At 33.4% G+C, this 21,245-nt stretch overlaps 1 protein-coding gene across 2 annotated transcripts; it reads left to right on the forward strand.

Moving 5' to 3' along the window:
• The first annotated feature begins 4,881 nt into the window (after positions 1 to 4,881).
• Positions 4,882 to 6,476, forward strand: LOC110023859 (E3 ubiquitin-protein ligase RNF5). 2 transcript variants are annotated; one of them, XM_020723481.1, is made up of 2 exons: positions 4,882 to 4,971; positions 5,611 to 6,476. In XM_020723481.1, the coding sequence occupies exon 2, from the start codon at positions 5,641 to 5,643 to the stop codon at positions 6,322 to 6,324; it is 684 nt and encodes a 227-aa protein (XP_020579140.1). In that variant the 5' UTR covers positions 4,882 to 4,971; positions 5,611 to 5,640; the 3' UTR covers positions 6,325 to 6,476. The 2 variants fall into 2 exon arrangements, with proteins under 2 accessions (XP_020579140.1, XP_020579141.1); XM_020723482.1 differs by lacking the exon at positions 4,882 to 4,971 and adding an exon at positions 4,981 to 5,101.
• The last annotated feature ends 14,769 nt before the right edge of the window (positions 6,477 to 21,245 follow it).

The following is a 21,245-nucleotide window of genomic DNA, read 5'->3' on the forward strand; positions in this document are numbered from 1 at the left end:
AATGTCACGGACAAATAGTCCCACATCGGCTAGGTGTAGGGCCGAAAAGCAGTATTTAAGTCCTGGGCTGCCCACCACCCATAAGGGCTCTTTTGGGAGGTGACAGACGACTCTTCTTTGGGTGCGCATTTGGTGAATTTGTATCATTCCAACTAATTCTTATGTATTTATATATGTAATTTCTAAATTTTATTATTTACAATTATGCCCTAAATTTTGTTTGCATCGCATATGAATATTATTATTTATTATTTAAAAAGTGAAATAGTAATGATATATTGTTATGTCATAAAAAAAAAAAATTTATTATCAAGTGTAAATCTTGAGGCATTTTGAACAAAAAAATTATTTCAAATGTGAATTGATGGTCATCCAATATCTGATTTTATTAAACTTATAATTTGACTGAGTGTCTCGACAAGATGAATCCAAAGATTTTGTTCTATATTTAAGCGTAATTGGAAGATTTTGATGTGCAATTGAATGGCCAAACATATTTCAAATCTGAAAGTTTATAATCTAATCAAATGTCTCGTCGAGCCAAATCTTAGAAGCCAAAGACCACTCTATTTTAACATCATTAAGATAGTCAAATGATCTTAAAACACTATACAATCAAAGTGATTACTCTAGGTCATCTGATGGAGTGGTCCAGATTCATGTGGTATTTACAGATGATATAACTCACAAATCTATAAATCAACCTCCATTCTCTATTTATGAATGAAGACTTTGGAATATGGACATAAGGAGAAGACTTAAGGGAGATCCAAGTTAGGGTGTAAGTGAGTCAAGCTGACTCTTGAATTGTCACGAGCTCATCTCAAAAAGTGGCTTGTGAACTAAGCTCGATCTCGGCTTGTTAGCTCGTGAGCCTGCTCGTTTAAAAAAATATTAATAAAAAATATATGCATAATGTATTAAATTTAAAGCATTTATCTTAAAAGTATTAAAATGTCTCAAAATAATATTTTATATTTTATATTAAGTGATTTCTTATTATTTCTCTCTTAACTGTTCATTCTATTTATCATTTTATTATAACACTATCCTGAACTAATATTATTTTCTCTATTTTATAATAAACAAGTCCACTCGAACTCGTTGACTTAAGCTCGAGCTCGAACTCGGTAAAATTAATCAGGCTCAAGCTCAAGCTCAAGCCGAGGGTGGCTCGAGCTCGACGCCACTCATTTACACCCCTACTAAGAAAGATTTTCAAGCTCCACCACCATCTTGCCACCGCCACCGCCACTGTCGAGCTACACGACCATCAGACTGCAATTGTCAAGCTCTATCATCACCGAATCATCAACGCTTGGCCACTGCTGTCAAGTTGTCGCCACTATCTAGGGTTCTTTCTCCTATAAATGAAGAGCACGATGAAATGCTTATAAAATTTTATCTAAATCACATTTCTTTATTTTATTTGTGAGTTGCCAAGAAAAAAAATTATCTTTTATCATTGTTTTAGACTCAATTATCATCATACATAAAAATAACTTTAGAAGTAGGGTCGTCAAAACAGTGCGTTGTTCGCAAACAACTCGTGTTCGGCTCATTTTGGCTTGAAATATTACTCAACAATTATATATATTGATGAGTAATATTTTAAGAAAATTAATTAACTACAAGGCTACTAAAATTTATAATCAATTAAATGTCTTAATTAAGAAAATAAAATAAAAATCATTAAATTAGATTCAAATGATGTTTCATTATAAATAATAATTTTTACATCTTGCCTAAACCCTTAACATCTAATGGCTATGTGATTAGGGTTGTCAAAACGATTCTTTGTTCGTGAACAACTCATGTTCGACTCACTATGCAAATGAGCCGAACATGAACACGCTTTCTGAGCTCGAAATATAAACGAGCCGAACACGAGCAAAGCTTATGCTCGCTCATGTTCGGCTCGTTTACACCCTTATTTAGAAGCATGTTATTCTTAATTATAAATCTCTATTTCAGTAGAAAAAGGGCATTATCAACAGCAAAGAAAATCAATTATCTTTTATAGTCTTCTTCAAATACTTGCATGTTTAATTTTCAAGAAAAAAAAAACTTAATTCATTATCTCAATAACAAAATATAAAATACAAAATAAACAGATGACCATATGAGCATTTCAAAACAATCCATACTAAAGTAACATGAAACAAATAAAACCTCTTTTAAATTGACAATGATATTGTTATGTTTGTTCGTAAGCCTCTCCGCTTCATTACGTGCCCGATGGGATGGTTTTCGAGTACCATCTAGAGAGGTGTCAGTATTTAGCTCAAAAGCACAATCAGGCTTCTGCTTGAGGAGAAATTATTACGTGTGGAGGCCAGATATAGAATTATATCCTAATCCAATCCTTAACTAACTTGTATGATATTTCAAAAACATTATTATACATAAATATTACAGAAGCTTGACCCGACCCATATATAAAATAACTTTAAAAATTTAAAATACAGAGTACGAGGCATTTGACGTTTCAAATTCTATAATGACGTAAGTATTTTAAATTTTATTTCTATTTTAGGGTTTAATAGTTGCCATTTTCTCCATTTTCTTCCTGTCACATGACAATCTTCCAGTCTCCAAAGGTTAAGGTTCATCGTTTTCTCTCTGTCCTGTCATTTTGGTTTGTTCCTTTCTCTCTGCTAGATGACATTCATTTTAGAGCTCGACATATCTCCATGTCTCCCATCATTCAGTTTACAAATTGGTTTGCTTGCATCGAAGAATAGGCTACTTATTGCCTGATCTTTCCCTTTCTTCTCGGATAAGTACATATAAATATGATTGCAAATATCACTTTGTTGCCATTTTTTAAAGGTTTTTTTAATTATTTTTAGGCTCATTTTTCTACTTTGTCTTTTTTTTTTTTTTTTTTTTTTTTTTTTTTTTTTTTTTTTTGCTGCATTTTTCTTCTTTACAATATGTTTTTCTTAATGTTTTTCTTGAGTTCAACTAATTTGCACTAACATTTTTGTTCTCACATTCATAATAATTTTATTCATAAAAATTTTTATAGTTTGACATCTTTTTTTAGTTGTTACAAATATTAACTATTTGTCATCAATTGTTATTTTATTTTATTTTTGTGCACGTTGTACTTCAATTTTTCTGATCATACACCAACATTATTCGTGCACAACAACGCTGCATTGATTGTATTTAACATTGCACATACATCATGAACAATTTTCTTTGCTTTGCCAACATTTCTTGTGGCTGCAAACATCATGTGTTTGGCATAAACATTTTATTTGTTTCTAAGTTTTGTTTCTATTGTATAACCATGTTGTACATAGTTGTACCACAAATTTTTCTGAAGTACAACGAGTTTGTAATGTTTGTAATGTTAATTTGATTTACAAATAATTCTAATTGTTTTGTGCCCCTTAAATACAAAGTAGGAGAAAATTACCCCTTTTTTATTTGGCTCACTAACTTCAATGACTACATATACTTGGTTCAAGGATCATGTCATTTCTCATATTAAAACTAGAATTAATAGAATTTCATGCAGTACTAGCTTTCTTAGTGTCTATCCATCCACTTTCTAAAGGCTCCATCTTTCCCAATTATTTTGGGTAAATTTTTACAAGCCACTCACACATAATTTATTTAAGAACTTCTAGACAATAAGTATTGATATATTTTCAGCAAATCTTAATCATCTGACACGAATTTTGAGGCATGACATAGACTGTCGACAACACCCGCCGACTGCCGTTAATAACTTTCAATTGTCGCAGATCATCGCCTTCTACTACTGATCGCAGTCGAGCACTACTGTCGTCGTCAAGCACCACCGACCGTCGTCGTCCGCTAAACACTATCAGTCCCCACCAATCACAGTCGACCACCATCGACTGGAAGCCTGCAGTCAATGTTGTAACTTGGAAAACCTAATAACTCTTTCTTGTCTTTGGAAAAATGAATCTCTGTAATCATCAATCTATAGTGAATTTTTATATATAGGTCAAATCCCGTAGTTTTTTCCCCCTACGAATTTTTCACGTGCAAAACTTTTGGGATCATTATTAGTTGTTTTCTTTTATCTGAGTGCGTGTCTAATTCTCGTGCAACGTATGACCGCAATCAATTACTCTAGATTCCAAAAATGTTTTTGTATATATAGGAAGTTTAATTTAGACCACACAACTATTATATATTCACATATCTAACATCTAAACTTTCATATTTACATCAATAATACTCAAATTATTGACATCACATCAAAAATACTATTATTAGTTTACTATAATGAAACACACAAATTACATTCATAAGTTTTTAATAGTAATATCTTACAAATGTAAATGTCAAACCTTAGGCTTTAGATATGCAAAAGCGTGAGAATTACGCGGTATGTATGTTAATTTTCTTACACACACAAGCAAGTTAGTAGCATTATGGGCATAAATGAGTCGAGTCGAGCCACCCTCATATTGAGGTTTAGCTTGATTAATTTAATTGAGTTCAAGCTCGAGCTCGAGTATAAGCTTAGTTTTACGAGTTTAGGCTGGCTTGTTTATATGAAAGAAAATAATAATAATAATTTAAGCTAATATTATAGTTAAATGACAAATAGAATGAGCATTTAGGAGATAATTAATAAGAAATCACTATATTTAATAATTTAAAAAAATTGAATTTTAATATATTTGGAGTATATGTTTTATTGATTCTTTTTTAAATGAGCCAATAATGAGTCGAGTTGAGCGGATTTTAACTTGTTAACTCATTGAACTCATTTAAGACGAGCAAATTAAGCTCGAGTCAAATCACGAGCCGGCTTGACTCACTTTGGGCCCCAATCCATTCGTGTTAATGCGACCATGCGGGGAACTCGACATCTCCTTTTTTAAACAGGAAGTGTCATTCAGGGAAAGAATCTGGAAGCATCAGAGCCCTCAGCAGGCTTCAAACGTCATCGTCTCCTTCCCTTCTTTCTCCTTTCTCCAGGTTTGAATTCTGCTTTCTTTAGCTTTTCCTCTAATCCGTTTTCTATTTAGATTTTCACCTTCTGCTGTTTTTGCCCTGGATGGATCGCGCTGGTTAGCTGCTGCTATCATCTCGTCGATTCTTATTTGAGGTTGCGATCTTAAAATTTGAAGAAATATCGTTTATGGCTTTTCTTTGAGTTTTTGTTTGTGGTTTTAGAGTAGTTTATTGAATCAGATGCGATCGTTGGTGGGACGGGAGGTATTTGGTTGAATTTTTCTTTCTATTTATTGATTAGGGTTTTCTTTTTTTTTTTTTCCGGTTGGTAGGTTGATCGATTAAAGTGTTTTAGGGCGCGTTGTTTCGGGTGAGCTTGGTCTTAGTTCATGATGTTTCATTTCTTATGTTTTTATGATCTCTTAATTCCATGGATTTGAATAGATTTTAGATCTGATTTTTTTTAAACTCTCTTTTGATGTTTATTTTTTTCCTTTTTCTTTTTGGTTTTATTGGGCAAAGGTCGTCCATCCAATGAAAAGATGGTATTCTCTTCGATTTGATTGAATCGGCGTTTGAGTTTTTTTAGTGATGATTTTCTGTTAAAAGTTTATGTAATTTCGAATTTGTTTGAAATGATCGCGCTGTGATTTTCTTTTTCAGAGATTGGCGGTTGACTGTGATATAGTATAGATGGCTAGGGGTGTTGGGGAATCAACGAGCAGGGATGACTCTAATGTTTTCAACTCTGGAAGTAATAGTACTAGCAACAATGATGCTGGAAGTTTTGAATGTAACATTTGCTTTGAATTAGCACAAGATCCGATCGTTACACTATGCGGCCATCTATATTGCTGGCCCTGTCTTTACCAATGGCTCCATGGCCATGCCCATTCTTCTGAATGTCCGGTTTGTAAGGCGGTTATTGAAGAGAATAAGCTAGTTCCTCTTTATGGCAGGGGTAAAACATCTACAGATCCACGCTCTAAATCCAATCCTGGTGTTAATATACCTCATCGTCCCTCGGGACAAAGGCCTGCAACTGCTCCGCCCCCTGACCCTAATCATTTTCCTCAGGCACATCCATGGTTCATGGGTGGGTCACCTTTGGGCAGTGCGAGATTTGGGAACTATACTTTCTCTGCTGCTATTGGTGGTCTGTTTCCATTGCTCAATTTCCAGGTGCATGGATTTCCAGATGCAACTACTTATGGGCCAGCTGCTGGATTTCAATATGGCTATCCTCATTCATTTCATGGCGGGCATGCTCATGGTTACCCCAGGCAAGTGACACATGGCCAGCAGGCTGATGTGTATCTCAAGGCACTTTTGATCCTGGTTGGTGCTCTTGTGATTGCTTCTCTTGTTTGGTTTTAGTTAATTGTAATTTCATATTTTTCTACCCATGCATTTATGGAACCATCAATTTTATGATATTGTGTGAACTGAAATGTTTTCATTTTCTCGATGAATGTAGAAATCTAAATTCATTGCTCATAAAAATCATCCTATGTACCCGATTATACTAATTTGTAGCTTGTCTTAGATCTATTGTGTTTTTGATTGACGTTTATTTTCAAAGCACTGTGGTATGAGTACATGTGTCAAAATTGGGATTCATTGCCTAATCTGTTGAAGACTGTGGTGCACAAAAATTACCTTTTTTTTTGGTTATCTTGTGTACTATACGCTGCAGAATAATGAATGCTCTTTTGATATGAATACAAATTGTAGAAAACAGGTCCGCTCATTTTTCCTTGTTGTATTGTTAGTTTCTATTGCAAGTTAGTCTGCACATTAATCCATTATTGAACACCTTTTATCTATAATTACTGCAAGTTATCATGTATTATGATAATTCTATTGTATGATATTTCATTCCTATTTCTTTGTAATGAAAAAGTATTGTCCTTTGTCACCTGGTAACTGCATGTCGTGCAGTGGTTTTCAATTAGCTTTCCAAACTTCTATGCTCACGACCTACCATTTTTGCATGTTCCCGTTCCAATTTATGGTTATTATCGACTAGGATGCTTGATTTGGCTTGTTTTGGCATATGAAATTGGTGCAATTTAGAAGATTTTAGTGGTCGGCCGAGTTTGGAGGGGACTGTGTTGAATGTCTTAAGGTTGTAGAAATGTGAAGGTGAGGTGGTGTAGTCCAGAGGTTACAAAGCTAGGTAACCGTGGAGAGCTCCAAACCTGAACACTTATGTTCAGGTTTGTCACTTTACCTAAGCCCTAAGGGAAGTATGGATGGCGAGATGGCTGGAAATGCCTATGGAGAGTTAGTTTAGGATGTGAGGATATGGTTTTGAATTAATTGTGAGATGGGCTTGTCTCTAGAGTGGTATAAAGGTGGTGATACCAAGACTAGTTAAAAGGAACTTAGTTTGGGCTAATTTGCTTTTAAACTTTTGTGGAAGGGATTATGGGAGGAGAGATGGTGAGAAATGGTTATGAAGGACTAGCTTAGGGTCTGAAGTTGTTGGTGAGGTGGGTTGGCATCTAGACGAGTATGGAGATGGAGATGGAGATGCTGATATACCATGACTAGCCCAATGGGAACCTAGTTTCGCTTATTTGCTTCCAAAACTTAAGGTTATGGATGAATGTTGATGGGCTAGCCATTGGAAAACAAAAACTGTCTGATGGAAAACACCTAAAATTTCTTACCCAAAAGCAAAACTTTCATTTTCATTTCATTCCAGTACTTTAAATAAACATTACAGTGACTCTGAACTAATATGATTCAAAAAGAAGAGGTAAAATAGTGTGGGAAGGTTCAGCCATTAGAAAACGTGGTAAATTTCCAACTACGTGCCTTACTTAATTGCCTTTTCCATTCAAAAGACTTAGTTGGCCGGCCGAAACTTGTTCAAAGGTTGATGTTTGAATTCAAATTTTGAGTCATAAATTCAAATTTTAAAATCCAAATTACAATTATGGGTTTTCAGTTCCCACATATTATTTGATCTTGAATGAGCTATTTTGATGGTTCCTTATCTAGTTTGATCAACTACCGCATCGTTGTTGGCTAGCCTAAGGGCAATTTTGTCTTTCGTGTGCCTAAGGGCAATTTAGTCCTTTATTATTATTATGGGTATAAATAGGTTTATTATATTGAGAGTTAGGTTTATGTATGAGATTGAGTTTTGTATCCTAGGTTTAGGGTTTGGGAGAGATTTCGTGCTTCTCAAATTATAGGAATTGGGATAGATTGTCTACCTCTCGAATTGTAAGCGCTTATCTTTTGTATTCGTGTGAGTTATTAGTTTTGTAATATTTTGATTTGATTTTCGAGAAATAAAATAAGTGTTTGCCCTAATTTTTTTTTGAAAAAAGAGTGCTAATTTTGACGAAGGAATATGTCACAAGACATTGTTATCATTTGGTATTCTACACAATCGTGTTTGTATCTTAAAAAGGAAAATTACTTGGACTGACAGGTTATAGTCTAGTTTTTATTGTTAAGCATGTTTACTGTGATGTTTAATTTGACTGATGCAATTAAAGGTGAAACAAGTATTTGATTATCAATTTTGATTACTTATTTCAGTCTGGTTATGTTCGAGTAAAATAGTATTGATAGCAGTCAGCTCTAGATTATAGATAATGGGGTTATGAACTTATGATGGCTTCTATAATTATGTGTTTCTATTTTCTGATATATGATGCAATTATTTACTGTTAAAAATTTCACATTATTTAATCGCACCATGTGTGGAATTCTTCTTGTTTGCCATGTGGTTGATTCCATGAGAGCTTGTTATTTAAACAAATTCAGGATCTGCTTGATATCTCATACTATATAATTATTTGTTGGAATATTTACTTGCATACAGCACAAGTCCTTTGTATTTGCATATCTAGCACTTAAATTTTATTTTATATTTTATATTTTATTATATTTATAGCTATGCATCAGAGATTGTATTTCACTCAAATACAGCCCTAAAAGCAAGCCTTTTGATTTTTATTTAGAGAATTTTTGGCCAACATCTAAAGATTCATATTTACATTCATACCATTCAAATCCTTAACATCACATAAGAAATACAACCATCACCATCTTCTTAGGAGTGAAATACTACTTTTTCATGCATAGGTTAATGACACCAGGGCATTATAAGTGTGTGTACCAAATTTTGGGTGATGGATATGTAAATACATAAGAATTGTGGTAGGTAGTAAATTTTCCTATTCTTTTATTGAAAATTTTCTACATACATTGATGTTTTCTATGCAGAATTCATGGTATAAGATTACCTTTTCCGGATTGTTGATCTTTGATGATTTTTAGAATACTGCGGAATTATTTTATTGATATGAAATGTTGGGTATAAATACCCTTATATAATTTCTAGAATAGGAAAGACAAGAAAAAAAAGGAAATAACACGAAAGAAAAGATATAACACCTATATCTCCAATTAATCAGTTCATAATAAGTACTTGGAGATAAAGGAAAAGATATAAAATAGGAAAGCCAAAAATATGAAAGAATAAATCTAATTTCAATTATCATAACTTCTAACAGGAATAAATTATTTCATAATATAACTTTTAACACTCCCCTTCAAGTTGAAGCATGGTCGACAATCATGTTCAACTTGGGTTTAAAAATATCAAACAATGGGTGAGGAAGAATCTTTGTGAGGTAGAACTCGAAGTCTTCATTCCATACTTGGTCATTAGCCTCGAGAGCATTTAGAGATATTTTTATTTGAGTGTGGTTGTCTTTGACTGTAATTTATTCATTGTCTATAGATAGGTAGAAGGCTCCTATAGGTAATGCTCCCAGGCTTCTTTTGGGGGAAATTATCGCGCTCTCTCTCTCTCTCCCTCCCTCTCCCCCCTTTCTCTCACATCTCTACATTCTGACTTTCGGGGCGTGCTCGTCAAAAGACAAGTTAGGATTCAATAAATGTCATCTTTGTTTGGCCGTTATTTATGAAGGGCGGTTGTAAAATTATTGCGAGACAAGTAAATTTTAAAAAAGTTATTATGAGAATTATAAATATTTATTTTTAAAAAATAAATCAAACATCAATTTCTCTTACAGTCGTCATATTTTAAGGTTCATCCATTAAGTTTACCTGGAAACAGGTTTTCAAATAGAATTGCCGTGACAATCTTGAATGCAAACTAGGCATAAAGTTATTTTAAACATACCCTTAAAAATGGCCATTATGGATGTCATCATGAAGTTCATGGTACAAATCGAATAATAACAGTCTGACAGAATTTATCGCGAACTTGAGTAATTTTGTCAGGGTGATAAGGATCCTAACTCCAAACCATTGAGAATTGAAAGTTCTACATTTAAGATTACTTGCTAGGGAGATTTTCACACATCAATTAGGGCAGTGATGAATCGAGCTTGAGCAAGTTCAGATTTGGGTCGTGTTTGATTTGAAGTTAGTTTGTTTAGATTAATTAGAAAAAAGTCGACTTGAAATTTGCTTGCTCGGACTTGGTTCGTTCAATAGAAGGCGCAAAATCACATGACTACACAACCTGTTAAGATATAAGCTAGATATAAATATATATTATTTTTTTTTATTTCAATTTAAAATGAGTGGAACACGACCTCACAAAGGTTTGTTTTTGTTTGAGTCATTTATAATTCGAGTTTAAAAATTTTTTGTTTGGCTCGTTTGCTCACCGAACAATCCGAATACTAGCTACTTAACAATCTGAATACGAGTTGTTCGTGTACGGCAGACAGCCCTAACAGCAATGCTTTTTTCATGCCAACTTTTGAGATGACCTTGATTATGTGTAAACGAATGCAGGCAGCATCTTTGTTTGCTCTGCATTCAACATATTTGATGTCGCCACCAACATTTTGCTTGGCATCAACTCAACAATGACAAAGTAATGAAGTAGCACAAGGTAAATGAGTCTTCACTTTGGCAAAGCGCGGATTAACTCGAGGTCTGAAAAGTATATTACTAAACTATTAAAATTAAATCTGATTATGGAGCAGAGGTGCAAATATAACTTTATACCTATTGTTGATCTGTTATTACTAATAACAGATTTATTAGACTAGTATTTGCAACCTAAAGAGCAACACAGATGTTGAGGAGAATTTTCTTTTTAAATAATGAAACAATTTCTGCCATAACGCCCGGATTGGGAAGAGATGCATGTCGGTGAGGGCTTCAAGGATGGAGACAGCAAGAGTAACCGATGAACCATGTGCTACATCTTCCATGGCAAAGAGACAACTAAGAACTCTTTGCCAGTAACCCTTGTGCTGCATCTTCCATGGCAATTCAACAGACCTAAAGTCACATGAAAGAAGTTTCTAAGATCCATGTCTTTATCAGAGTAATTGCATGCAACCAAGCTATTGGGAAGTTGAAAAAGACTTGGAATAGACCACATCATACATAGGAAAGTCAACCTAAGCGTATGACAAGGGCCCAAAGTGGGTATGTCAATGGAATGGTCAACAATTTCTAAACATATAGAGATGGCCTAGTCATGACTCAATGGATCCGTCTTCCTAAGCTAAAAAGTCATAAATCTATTTTATCGCGAAGATGGTTGACCCGGTACGACTAGGATCTCTTTGTCAATAACCTTTATATTGCATCTTCCAAGGCAGTTCAACAAATCTAAAGTCACATGAAAGAAATTTCTAAGATCCATGTCTTTATGGGAGAAAAAGGTAAAATAGAGTTTATATCTACCAAGATTATGACAAGGAACCCTACATTGTGGGAAAGAACGAGTGGCTCAATTTACCAAGCCAAACCACCCCACAAAAGGCTTATAATTTTCACGAGACATACTTGTGTGTAATATTATCTAGATCCCTAATAGTAGATGTTGTATTAATTATGACTTGGGTGATATTCCTTCAATTTAAAGTTACTTAAAGAGTTGTGCAAGAAAGTAAATTTTTTTTAATACAGAAAATTGGTTGATTTGAAACCTAATTTTCATCATGATAAATATTTTAAATTTAATATTTTGAAAAATAAAATTTTAACCAAAGAGCCTACTCACAAAATGTAAGCCCAAATAAATCACAAAATATCAAAAAAGTGAAAAGTCAACATACTACAAAAATAGGAAAAATGTCATAATAATTTAATAAATGAAGTTTACGTGTTGTTGGATCGATAAGATATCTCAGAAAAATAAAAATTGTGGTTTGTTGTCGAATATACATGCTTGATCCTAACACTATACAACAAAGAAATCTAGATTTAATGTATGGGGCATGAGCTTACAACTCTTGATCCTCTCCACCTGTTCTCAATAGTTAATTTTTCTAGGACTTGGGCTTGTTCCTTTTTTCTAATACGAACTCAACTTAGACTCTAAATATACATTAAGAAATTCGAAAAGGACAAGTCATTTTTCTTACAAAATGATGGTTAGTTTAATATATAACTTGAATCTATATAATAAATAATGTCTAGTGGGGGGAAACTTAAGCAAATCAGCACCTACAAAAGCAACATTCTTATAAAATTTAAAATTTTAATGCTCATCCAAAATTGGACATAATCCCATATAGAAGCAGATGCTAAGACATACTAGTGCATATACATTAAACCCGATAAACACACAAAAGCAAGACAAAATAAAAAAAAATAAAAAAAAAACAACAATGTGATAACAAACAATAAAGAATAATGGTTGCACATGAGAAAATCATAACCATGCCCTACCCTAGACTAAGCAAACATTTAAAAGCTTTTGCCTAATCAAAACACCTAATGCGAGTCTTATAATGTGGCTAAGAGACTTTCCTTCAGGATCTTTATAGGGTCACATTGTCCGGCTCTATCCCGAGTGTCCAAAATAAGTACTTTCTATCATGCATGTGAATGATGTTAATTCATCTGTGTTCTTGAAATGATCTTACAGGATTTGATAATATACACATAGATAAGCTTGAAGATAATGCTCAATTTTATATTATCGCCATATGTTAATTATAAGGTTTAACACTAGTCCCACTATTAATCATGCTAACTCACAACCTAGACTTATATTAAATGATATGTAGTGTCACCCACAAGAGGCAAGTCACATAAAGCATACGAATGTGCAAAATGTAAATCAAGTATTCTAGTAGTTCAATGATTAAAATCCTCCTTAATGACTCGATGTTAAGGTTTATACATGCAAGCATAACATCTTTATTGAGATTTTTCTTAGATATCTCCTTGAATGTAGTTGCCAATGGGCATACGTCACCGTTGGAGATTTCTTTGAAGCGAGAATAAAAATAAACTTGATTTTAGTCTAGTTAGGATATAAAGACATCCCAAAGCTATTCTCGTATATTTATATGGGTTGAGTATAGTTTGATTTATTTTTTTACCGCTTCATTCTTATTTATATTTGAGATCATCTTAAAAGATGTCTTCATATCCATCTTTTTTATCTTTCTTAATACCAGCCCAATTTATTTATTGCCTTCTCTCGCTCTATTTCTACACCAAAATATTGATTCTCTGATAGAGGGGGTCTAAAAAGGACAAATATGAGGAATAATATAAAGAGGAGTGCAACATGCTCTGAACAAATATTCTTAGGCATTGAGCTCTCAAGAAAAAAAATCAATTGGGGGTTCTAGCAATGTTGCCCGGGCATTAGAAATTGGTGATGTGGTGCTCCAGTAAACTTCACCAAATCATCATAAGTGGGCTTTCCTGCACGTAACAAACACAATATTGCAAAAATTTTAGAAATAAGAAATAAAAATAATTATTGTTAGTGATTTTTTTCTTAATGTTTTTTCTCTCACTCGACAAATCTCTCGAACTCAAATAATACTTTCCATCAAGTATTCTTTTTTTATCTATTTATTATAGTCTAAAACTTTGAGGAGAAATTATGTTAAGCTTTATTCTCATAGGAATCATCTTATGAGTTAGGATTTAAAGTTTATATGAACCTTATAAAATGCATAAGCTCTTATGGATTAATAATAACTTTCATAAATTTAACATAACTAGCCTTTTTTTTAATAGCATTTGCAAATGTAAAATTAATTATTAGCTTCTTGAACACTTCTAGAAACGTAAAAAATCGTTTATCCAAATTATATTTCTGGTGTCTTTGAGGGAATGGTTGTGATAATTTTTTTATCAGGCTTCTTAACATTGGTCTTCCTCTTATCTTCTAGAGGCTTGTCCAAAGGGCTTTTTAAGACACTATATGTCTTATAGTTTTCAACTTGGATTAGTTTCAAAGTGTGTATTATCCTCCTCTATTCTACCCCTAAACGTAGGCACATTTTCCACTCCTTGTTACTCTTGAGTGTAACAACCTTGCACTGTTAATTTCCCTTATTTTTAGGATTTGCCTATGTGACTAACCATGGCCTAGATAGTCTATGACTCGTGTAGCTCCCGACTTCAGCATCTGCGTCTTGCAGAAGACATCACAACTCACCACTATGACCTAAATGACTAACTATGACCTACGTGATTCACAACTCGTGCATCTTTTGCATTCGAACTCTGCGGCCTATGAACGTCTTCAAAGCTCACCACTAAGACCTATGTGACTATCACCTATGTGGTCCACAGCTCGTGCAGCTTCCGACTCTAGCCTCTGCAGTCTATGTACATTATCACAACTCAACACTACGACCTACGTGATCAACTACATCATATATGTTCCTCAGCTAACGTAGCTTCCAACTTTTTCCTGTGCAACATCCAGACGTTATCGTAGCTCGCCACTGTGGTCTATGTGACTAGCTATGACTTACGTGGCTTACAACTTTTGCAGCTTATTATTACATACTCTACGGCCAACCAATGCTCTTGAAGCAATCGTTTACAACTCATACAACCAACCACTTACTACCAAAACTTCTAACCACGACATATACGGCAAGCTGCCACTACAACCACCGTTTACAACCTTTATGAAGGATAACTGTCTCCATAGCAATTGACTCCGACCCTTGCAGTCTGCTATCACCGAGAGCTACACCCATTAAAAACATGGTCATTAATAATCAACTATTGTTGTACATTTACAATGATAATATTTTTAAGTCTATCTTCCTTAATTCAGGAGAAGAGAAATGAGAACTTGTGTATAAATTTAGATAAATAAGTACATAGGAATAAAATTGTGTATATATAACATTTTCTTAACAATCATCACCATTGGTTGGTTTTCTTCATGGTGGTACGGAGAGAGTCATTAATATGATTACATTAATGTAAGAATCACTTTAAACTATAGTACTCGCACTTGCATTATACAATTATCATTTCACGTTGCTTTTTATTAACATCCCCCCATGCATTTAATGGCTGTTCTCAAAGGACTAAATTCATTAAATGGACGGTGGATTTTTAATGCTAATCAATGTTATTATGTACCCTCACATCCCACGTGGACTCATGTGCATTAAGGAGCATATGATAAATAAAAATTAAATACAATTTTAAATAAAATCAAGCATAAGGAGCTACGAGCCGATTTCGAGTTGGAACCGATCAAAATGACTCAATTTGATCATCTTATTTCGATTTTCAACAAGATCGAGCCGATTTTAAGTTGGAACGGATTCAAATTTATAACTCAAAATTGAGCTAACTCATTTGGATTTCGAGTTGGATCGAGCTCGATTCAATTTCATACATATCGAACGACAAGCCAATTTTGATCCCAACTAAATCTAATCGACCCTATCATGGATGGGGCATTTAGATTCATACCACCTAATTTTAATGTATTTACATGTAGAACGCCTAAACTTTGACTTTTACATTTATACCAATAAAGTTTTTTTTATATATCAAACAAATATCATCACTATTTTAACTCTTAAAATGGGAAATACACTTTTTCTTACATAAATAATGTGGTTTTTATGTAAAAAATGATGTTTAAGTTTTAGATATGTAGATACGAAAAGAATATTGATATTGTTTATGTGATATAAAATTTCGGGCGGTATAAATGTAAAAGTTATATTTTGGCATTAGATATGTAAATACATAGGAATGGTGTGGCACGCATGTAAATGCAGCACGTAGAGCTACGTGCGGGATCCAATGATTCATTACGCCGTGGAGGTGATCGGCCCGATAACATAAGGGAATATTCCCCTCGTGGTATTCAAGAGTTATTGTGTGTTATTCAGGTGTTATTGTGTTCTTGAAATATTTTCGATGTTATAATAACACAATAAAACATCAATAATACTTGAATAACACATAATAACACCTGATTAACACGAGGGGAATATTCACTTGTGTTACCGGTAGATCACCTCCACGGCATAATTTCATTGGACTCCGCACATGGCTCTACTTGCAAAGTCCTGATGTAATATTTTTTTTTTCCTAAATGTATGTACATATTCTACTTATTAAATTCAAACCCTAATGGCTATATATGTAAGATCAAAAATAGCAAATTGACATTTATTTAGAAAAACAAGGGCTTTATGCTAAATTGTGTAATGATAGAGCGATGGTACGTAAAAGTATATTTATTTCTTGTAATAATGCTCTTCAATTTATTTGACTTTAGGCTCTAATGAAGATTTACATACATACCACTCAATTTTTATGTATTTACATATATAACACTTAAATATTATTTTTTTGCATGCATATCATCTTTATTTATGAGTATGGAAAAATGTAAAAAAATAAAGTTTAGATATTTGATATGTAAATACATAGGAATTGTGTGGTATGTATGTAATAAACATTTCTCAAATTTTATTTTTATGTTTTTTTTTTTTTTTTGAGTAAATAAATGTTCGAATTAGGTACATGAATAATAAATAGGGGTTTGAGTAAATGATTGATAGTTTTTATTTTTCTCTCCTTCAATTAATGCTTACACATTTAATATTTAATTAAAAAAATACACCTTTTAATGCTTATTCATGGGGCAAGGAGTTAAAATCATCATTTATTTAAGGTCATTTACGAAAGAGAGATTATTACATCCGTCGTCTTTGACACCGAGCCGTGTCCGAGCGACGGTCGTGATATAACGGAGGTTCGCCCTGACACAGCTAGGTGTCTGGACGGATGATTTTTCTTTACATAAAGACCATCCAACTACTCCATATTTATATACTAACATTTAAATTTTTATTTTTATATATTTAGACTATCCAAATATTTCTTAGCACATAAAAAAAAAAATCAATTTTTTAAAACATTTAATTATCCCAATTTTGAAAGTGAAATTTAATTTTTATACTATGAACAGTTTGTATTCGAGATTGGTCTGAGAACCCAAGAAACCAACTGGTTGTGATTTTGTGAATGTTTTCAAGACTCGAGTCCTCCAAATCAGACAGTTATTAGCCGCTAGCTGGGTTCGAGATAAAGTTTGATGTTACTCGTAAGAAATTCGAGCGAGGAAGGATCGGTGTCATTTATATGGGGTCTTACTGTTTACGTTCTTAATGTTTTAGATGTCTGTGATTGATCCATTGGTGCATAATGACAACAATTGGGAGATGAAGAAGAAGGAGATGAGTTTGGATCTTGATTGATGTTGATAATCTAGAGATCTACTGAAAGAAGGGTCTGAAGAGAAATGAAGCTTGGATTGTGATCCAAAGATCAGCAAAAATGAAAACTTTGAAGTATTTTGGTACCATATATCAAACAATAGAGGGAGAGGAGAATTTCCACACATAAGAACCCATAGAGATATTGGAAGGATAATATCTTGCATCTAAGAACCCATAGAGACCTCTGAAACTCCTACCTTTCTACTTCTTTGGTTGCGGCTTCGTTGCTGCTCCAATCGACGGGATTGCAACATACAAAAACATGTGAAACTCTCATTTTTATGCTTTAAAACATCCATATAATTGTCTTCAAATCCAACCTTGAAGGCTCTGATTCTAAGCTTACATCTTGGAACAAAGATGATGACACCTCCTATAACCAGTCAGAGTTTAATGCAACTCCATCTCCAACTGAGTGCAGGAGCTCGTCCTCGATCACCTCTCCCTCTCAGGCAAGCTCACTCGCAGCCTTCTTCAGCTTCAAAACCTCCTAACATTTTCTCTTTTATGAAACAACTTATCTGGCTCCCTCATCGTTGAACAATAGAGAGGAAGGCGATGGAGGCATTAGCGGGAGTTCAAAATCCGTAATATCAAACTTTTGAGTGTAAAATACGTAAATTAGAAGGTTTTATGTACCGTGCATTGAAAAGCATAAATATATCAATATGTGTATGTTTTTCATATCTCATTTATGTGATTAAACTAAGCTTAAATTTGAGAGATTATTTCTCATTTGATTGTTGAATAGTACATTCATGACAATTATATTCCTATGGAGTCATTTTCTAAGTTTGAAATCACATTTTTGAGCCTGGTGTGATTGATCAATAAGCTAATCAACTGCCCCCAATAATTTGGAGCTCATCTCATTGGATCTTTGTAGCTGAATTGAATATTACATCTTACAGCCAATCCTACAATTCTAAAAGGTGCATGTGCCCGTCACCAATGGTCATCTTCCAATTCAGCTCCTATCAAGTGGGCCCCACTAACTTAAACAAATAGATTTTTCATCCGATCACAGTGAATTTTTGAAATTTTAAAATGTTACTATTTTATCATCGTCTCTGGGTCCGTTTGGGGCAGCGGTGCAGTGCGGTGCGGCACCGTACTTTAGTTTTGTCTGTTTTGGTAAACTGCATTTTGATAATTTTCTCGAAAAGCTGTCGTTGAAACATGTATTTTCTCACCACTCATAACTAGATGTGATGATAGCCTTCTTGTTATAGTGTGACTTTAAAAAAGTGACGTCGAATGTTATGTATGTAGATAGGGGTGTAAACGAACCGAACACGAACGAACAAAGCTTGTGTTCGTGTTCGGTTCGTTTAAAATTTAGTTTGTTTGAAATAAGCTCGTGTTCGTTTCTTAACGAACGAGCCGAACACTTATATTATATAAATATACAATATCTATATTAGTATATTACTACTATAGTATATTAATATATTATTATTATTATTTTATTATATATTATAATTTATAAAATTTAATGTTTTAAAATATAATAAATTTTTTATATATAATTATTTTATATTATTTTATATTTCAAACAATAACGATTCGAACACGAACAAACACGAACGAACGCATCACTGTTCGTGTTTGGTTCGTTTAACTAACCGAACGAAAAAAATTTGTTCGCGTTTGTCTCGTTTACTTATCGAACGAATCGAGCACGAACTCATTGACGAACCGAACACGAACTGTTCGCGAACAACGAGCTTTTTTGACAGCCCTATATGTAGATATAAAAGTATGTGCTAAAATGTAAATATATAAGATTTGTATGGTATGTATGTTAATTCATAAAAAATATGCGATCCATATATAAATCTTCTTAAATAAATATAGCTAATTATCCCCTTAGTTTTACATCATTTTATTTCCTTAAAATATGTTATTTTTTCATAAATATTTTTATTTTTGTGTAGTTTAATTAAACTACACCTCTCCATCATTAAAACAAATAGAAAGAATTACATTTATACCACTTAATTTTGATGTATTTACATTTCTAATATCTATATTTTAATATTTACATATATGCCACCCAACTTATGCAAAAAAAAAATTGTATTTCACGTTTTAGAAAGTTAAAATAGTGCTAATTTTGTGTGATATTGAATTTGTTGGTGCTAAAAATATAAAACAAAATAAGATGTAAGGTTCATTTGGGGCAGCTTATTTGGTGCGGTGTCGTTTTGAAAACACATCTGATGTATTTGGGTAAACTGTGTTTTGGCAGCTTATGCATTTTGAAAATGCTGAAAACAGCTTTTTCACACTGTATCTATCTAGGTGTGGTGACAGTTTTTTTGTAGTGGTCTGGCTTTTTCAAAAAAAAAATATAAATTTGTAGCAGTCACCGCACCTAACTTATCAGCAGATCTAACTTATCAGCAGATTATTCAAATTATTCAATAAGTTGTAGCAGTCCCAAATAGACCTTAGATGATACATATGTAAATTAGAAAAATAAATTAGAAAAAAAAAATTTTGGCACGTGAGGGAGGGGCCTTCTCGCCTAACGATTACGGGTGTAAAAGAGCCGAACACAAGCGAGCCATGCTCAGCTCGTGTTCGCCTCATTTATATTTCGAGCTCAAAAAGTGTGTTCGTGTTCGGCTCGTTTGCTTAACGAGCCGAACACGAGTTTTTCACGACAAAAAATTTTTTTAACAACCCTAATCATGTAGTCATAAGACATAAGATAATAAGAATTTGAGCAAGATTTAAAAATTAATATTCATATTAAAACATCATTTGAATCTAATTTAATAATTTTTATTCTCTTTTCTTATTCAATATTTTAATTGATTATAAATCTTTGTAGCCTTGTAGTCAATTAGATTTTTTTAAAAATATTAATTTATATATATATAAACTTGATGAGTAGTATTTCGAGCTAAAATGAGCCGAACACAAATGAATACATTTTGATTCGTGTTCGGCTCGTTAACTTATCGAACAAAATTAACGAGTCGAACACGAGCTTTTTAACGAGCCGAACACTAGCTGTCAAGTCTTTTTGACAGCACTACTAACGATGACTACTAACGATGACGTGGGCGTTCTGCTCAGTGGGCCCCACATCAACGCGTCACATGCTGCCCACGCGTCTTTTACCCGACGGCACCGCCGCGCCCTTCTCGATCTCGTACGGCAATGTACCCGCAGTCAGAACATTGTGGCATTTATCGAGTTCTTTCTACCAAATATGGGTAAAAATGTCACTTTTAATTATAAAATTTTAAGGAAATTCACATACAGACCACACAATTCTTATGTATTTTTATATGTAGCCCCCAAATTTTGAAAATTACATTTAGAAGACTTTGGTGTCATGAACTCATAATTGAAAAGTTGTTTCACATTAGTTGATGTTTGGCTACATCGGCTATTTACATTATAGGATTTAAATTGCATTTTGACAGCTTATACATTTTCAAAATGCTGAAAACAGCGTTTTCACGCTGCACCTATCTTAGGGCTGTCAAAACGGCTTGTTGTTCCCGAACAGCTCGTGTTCGGCTCTTTAATTTCGTTCGATAAGTTAACGAGTCCAACACAAACTAAGATGTGTTCGTTCGTATTCGGCTCGTTTTGGCTATATATATTTAAGTGGTATTTTAAAAAATCTAACTGACTACAAGACTACAAAGATTATAATCAATTAAAATATTAATTAAGAAAATAGAATAAAAATTATTAACTTAGATTCAAATGATGTTTTAATATAAACAATAATTTTTA

Source organism: Phalaenopsis equestris, unplaced genomic scaffold (assembly GCF_001263595.1).
Source record: "Phalaenopsis equestris unplaced genomic scaffold, ASM126359v1 Scaffold000233, whole genome shotgun sequence".
NCBI lineage: Eukaryota > Viridiplantae > Streptophyta > Magnoliopsida > Asparagales > Orchidaceae > Phalaenopsis > Phalaenopsis equestris.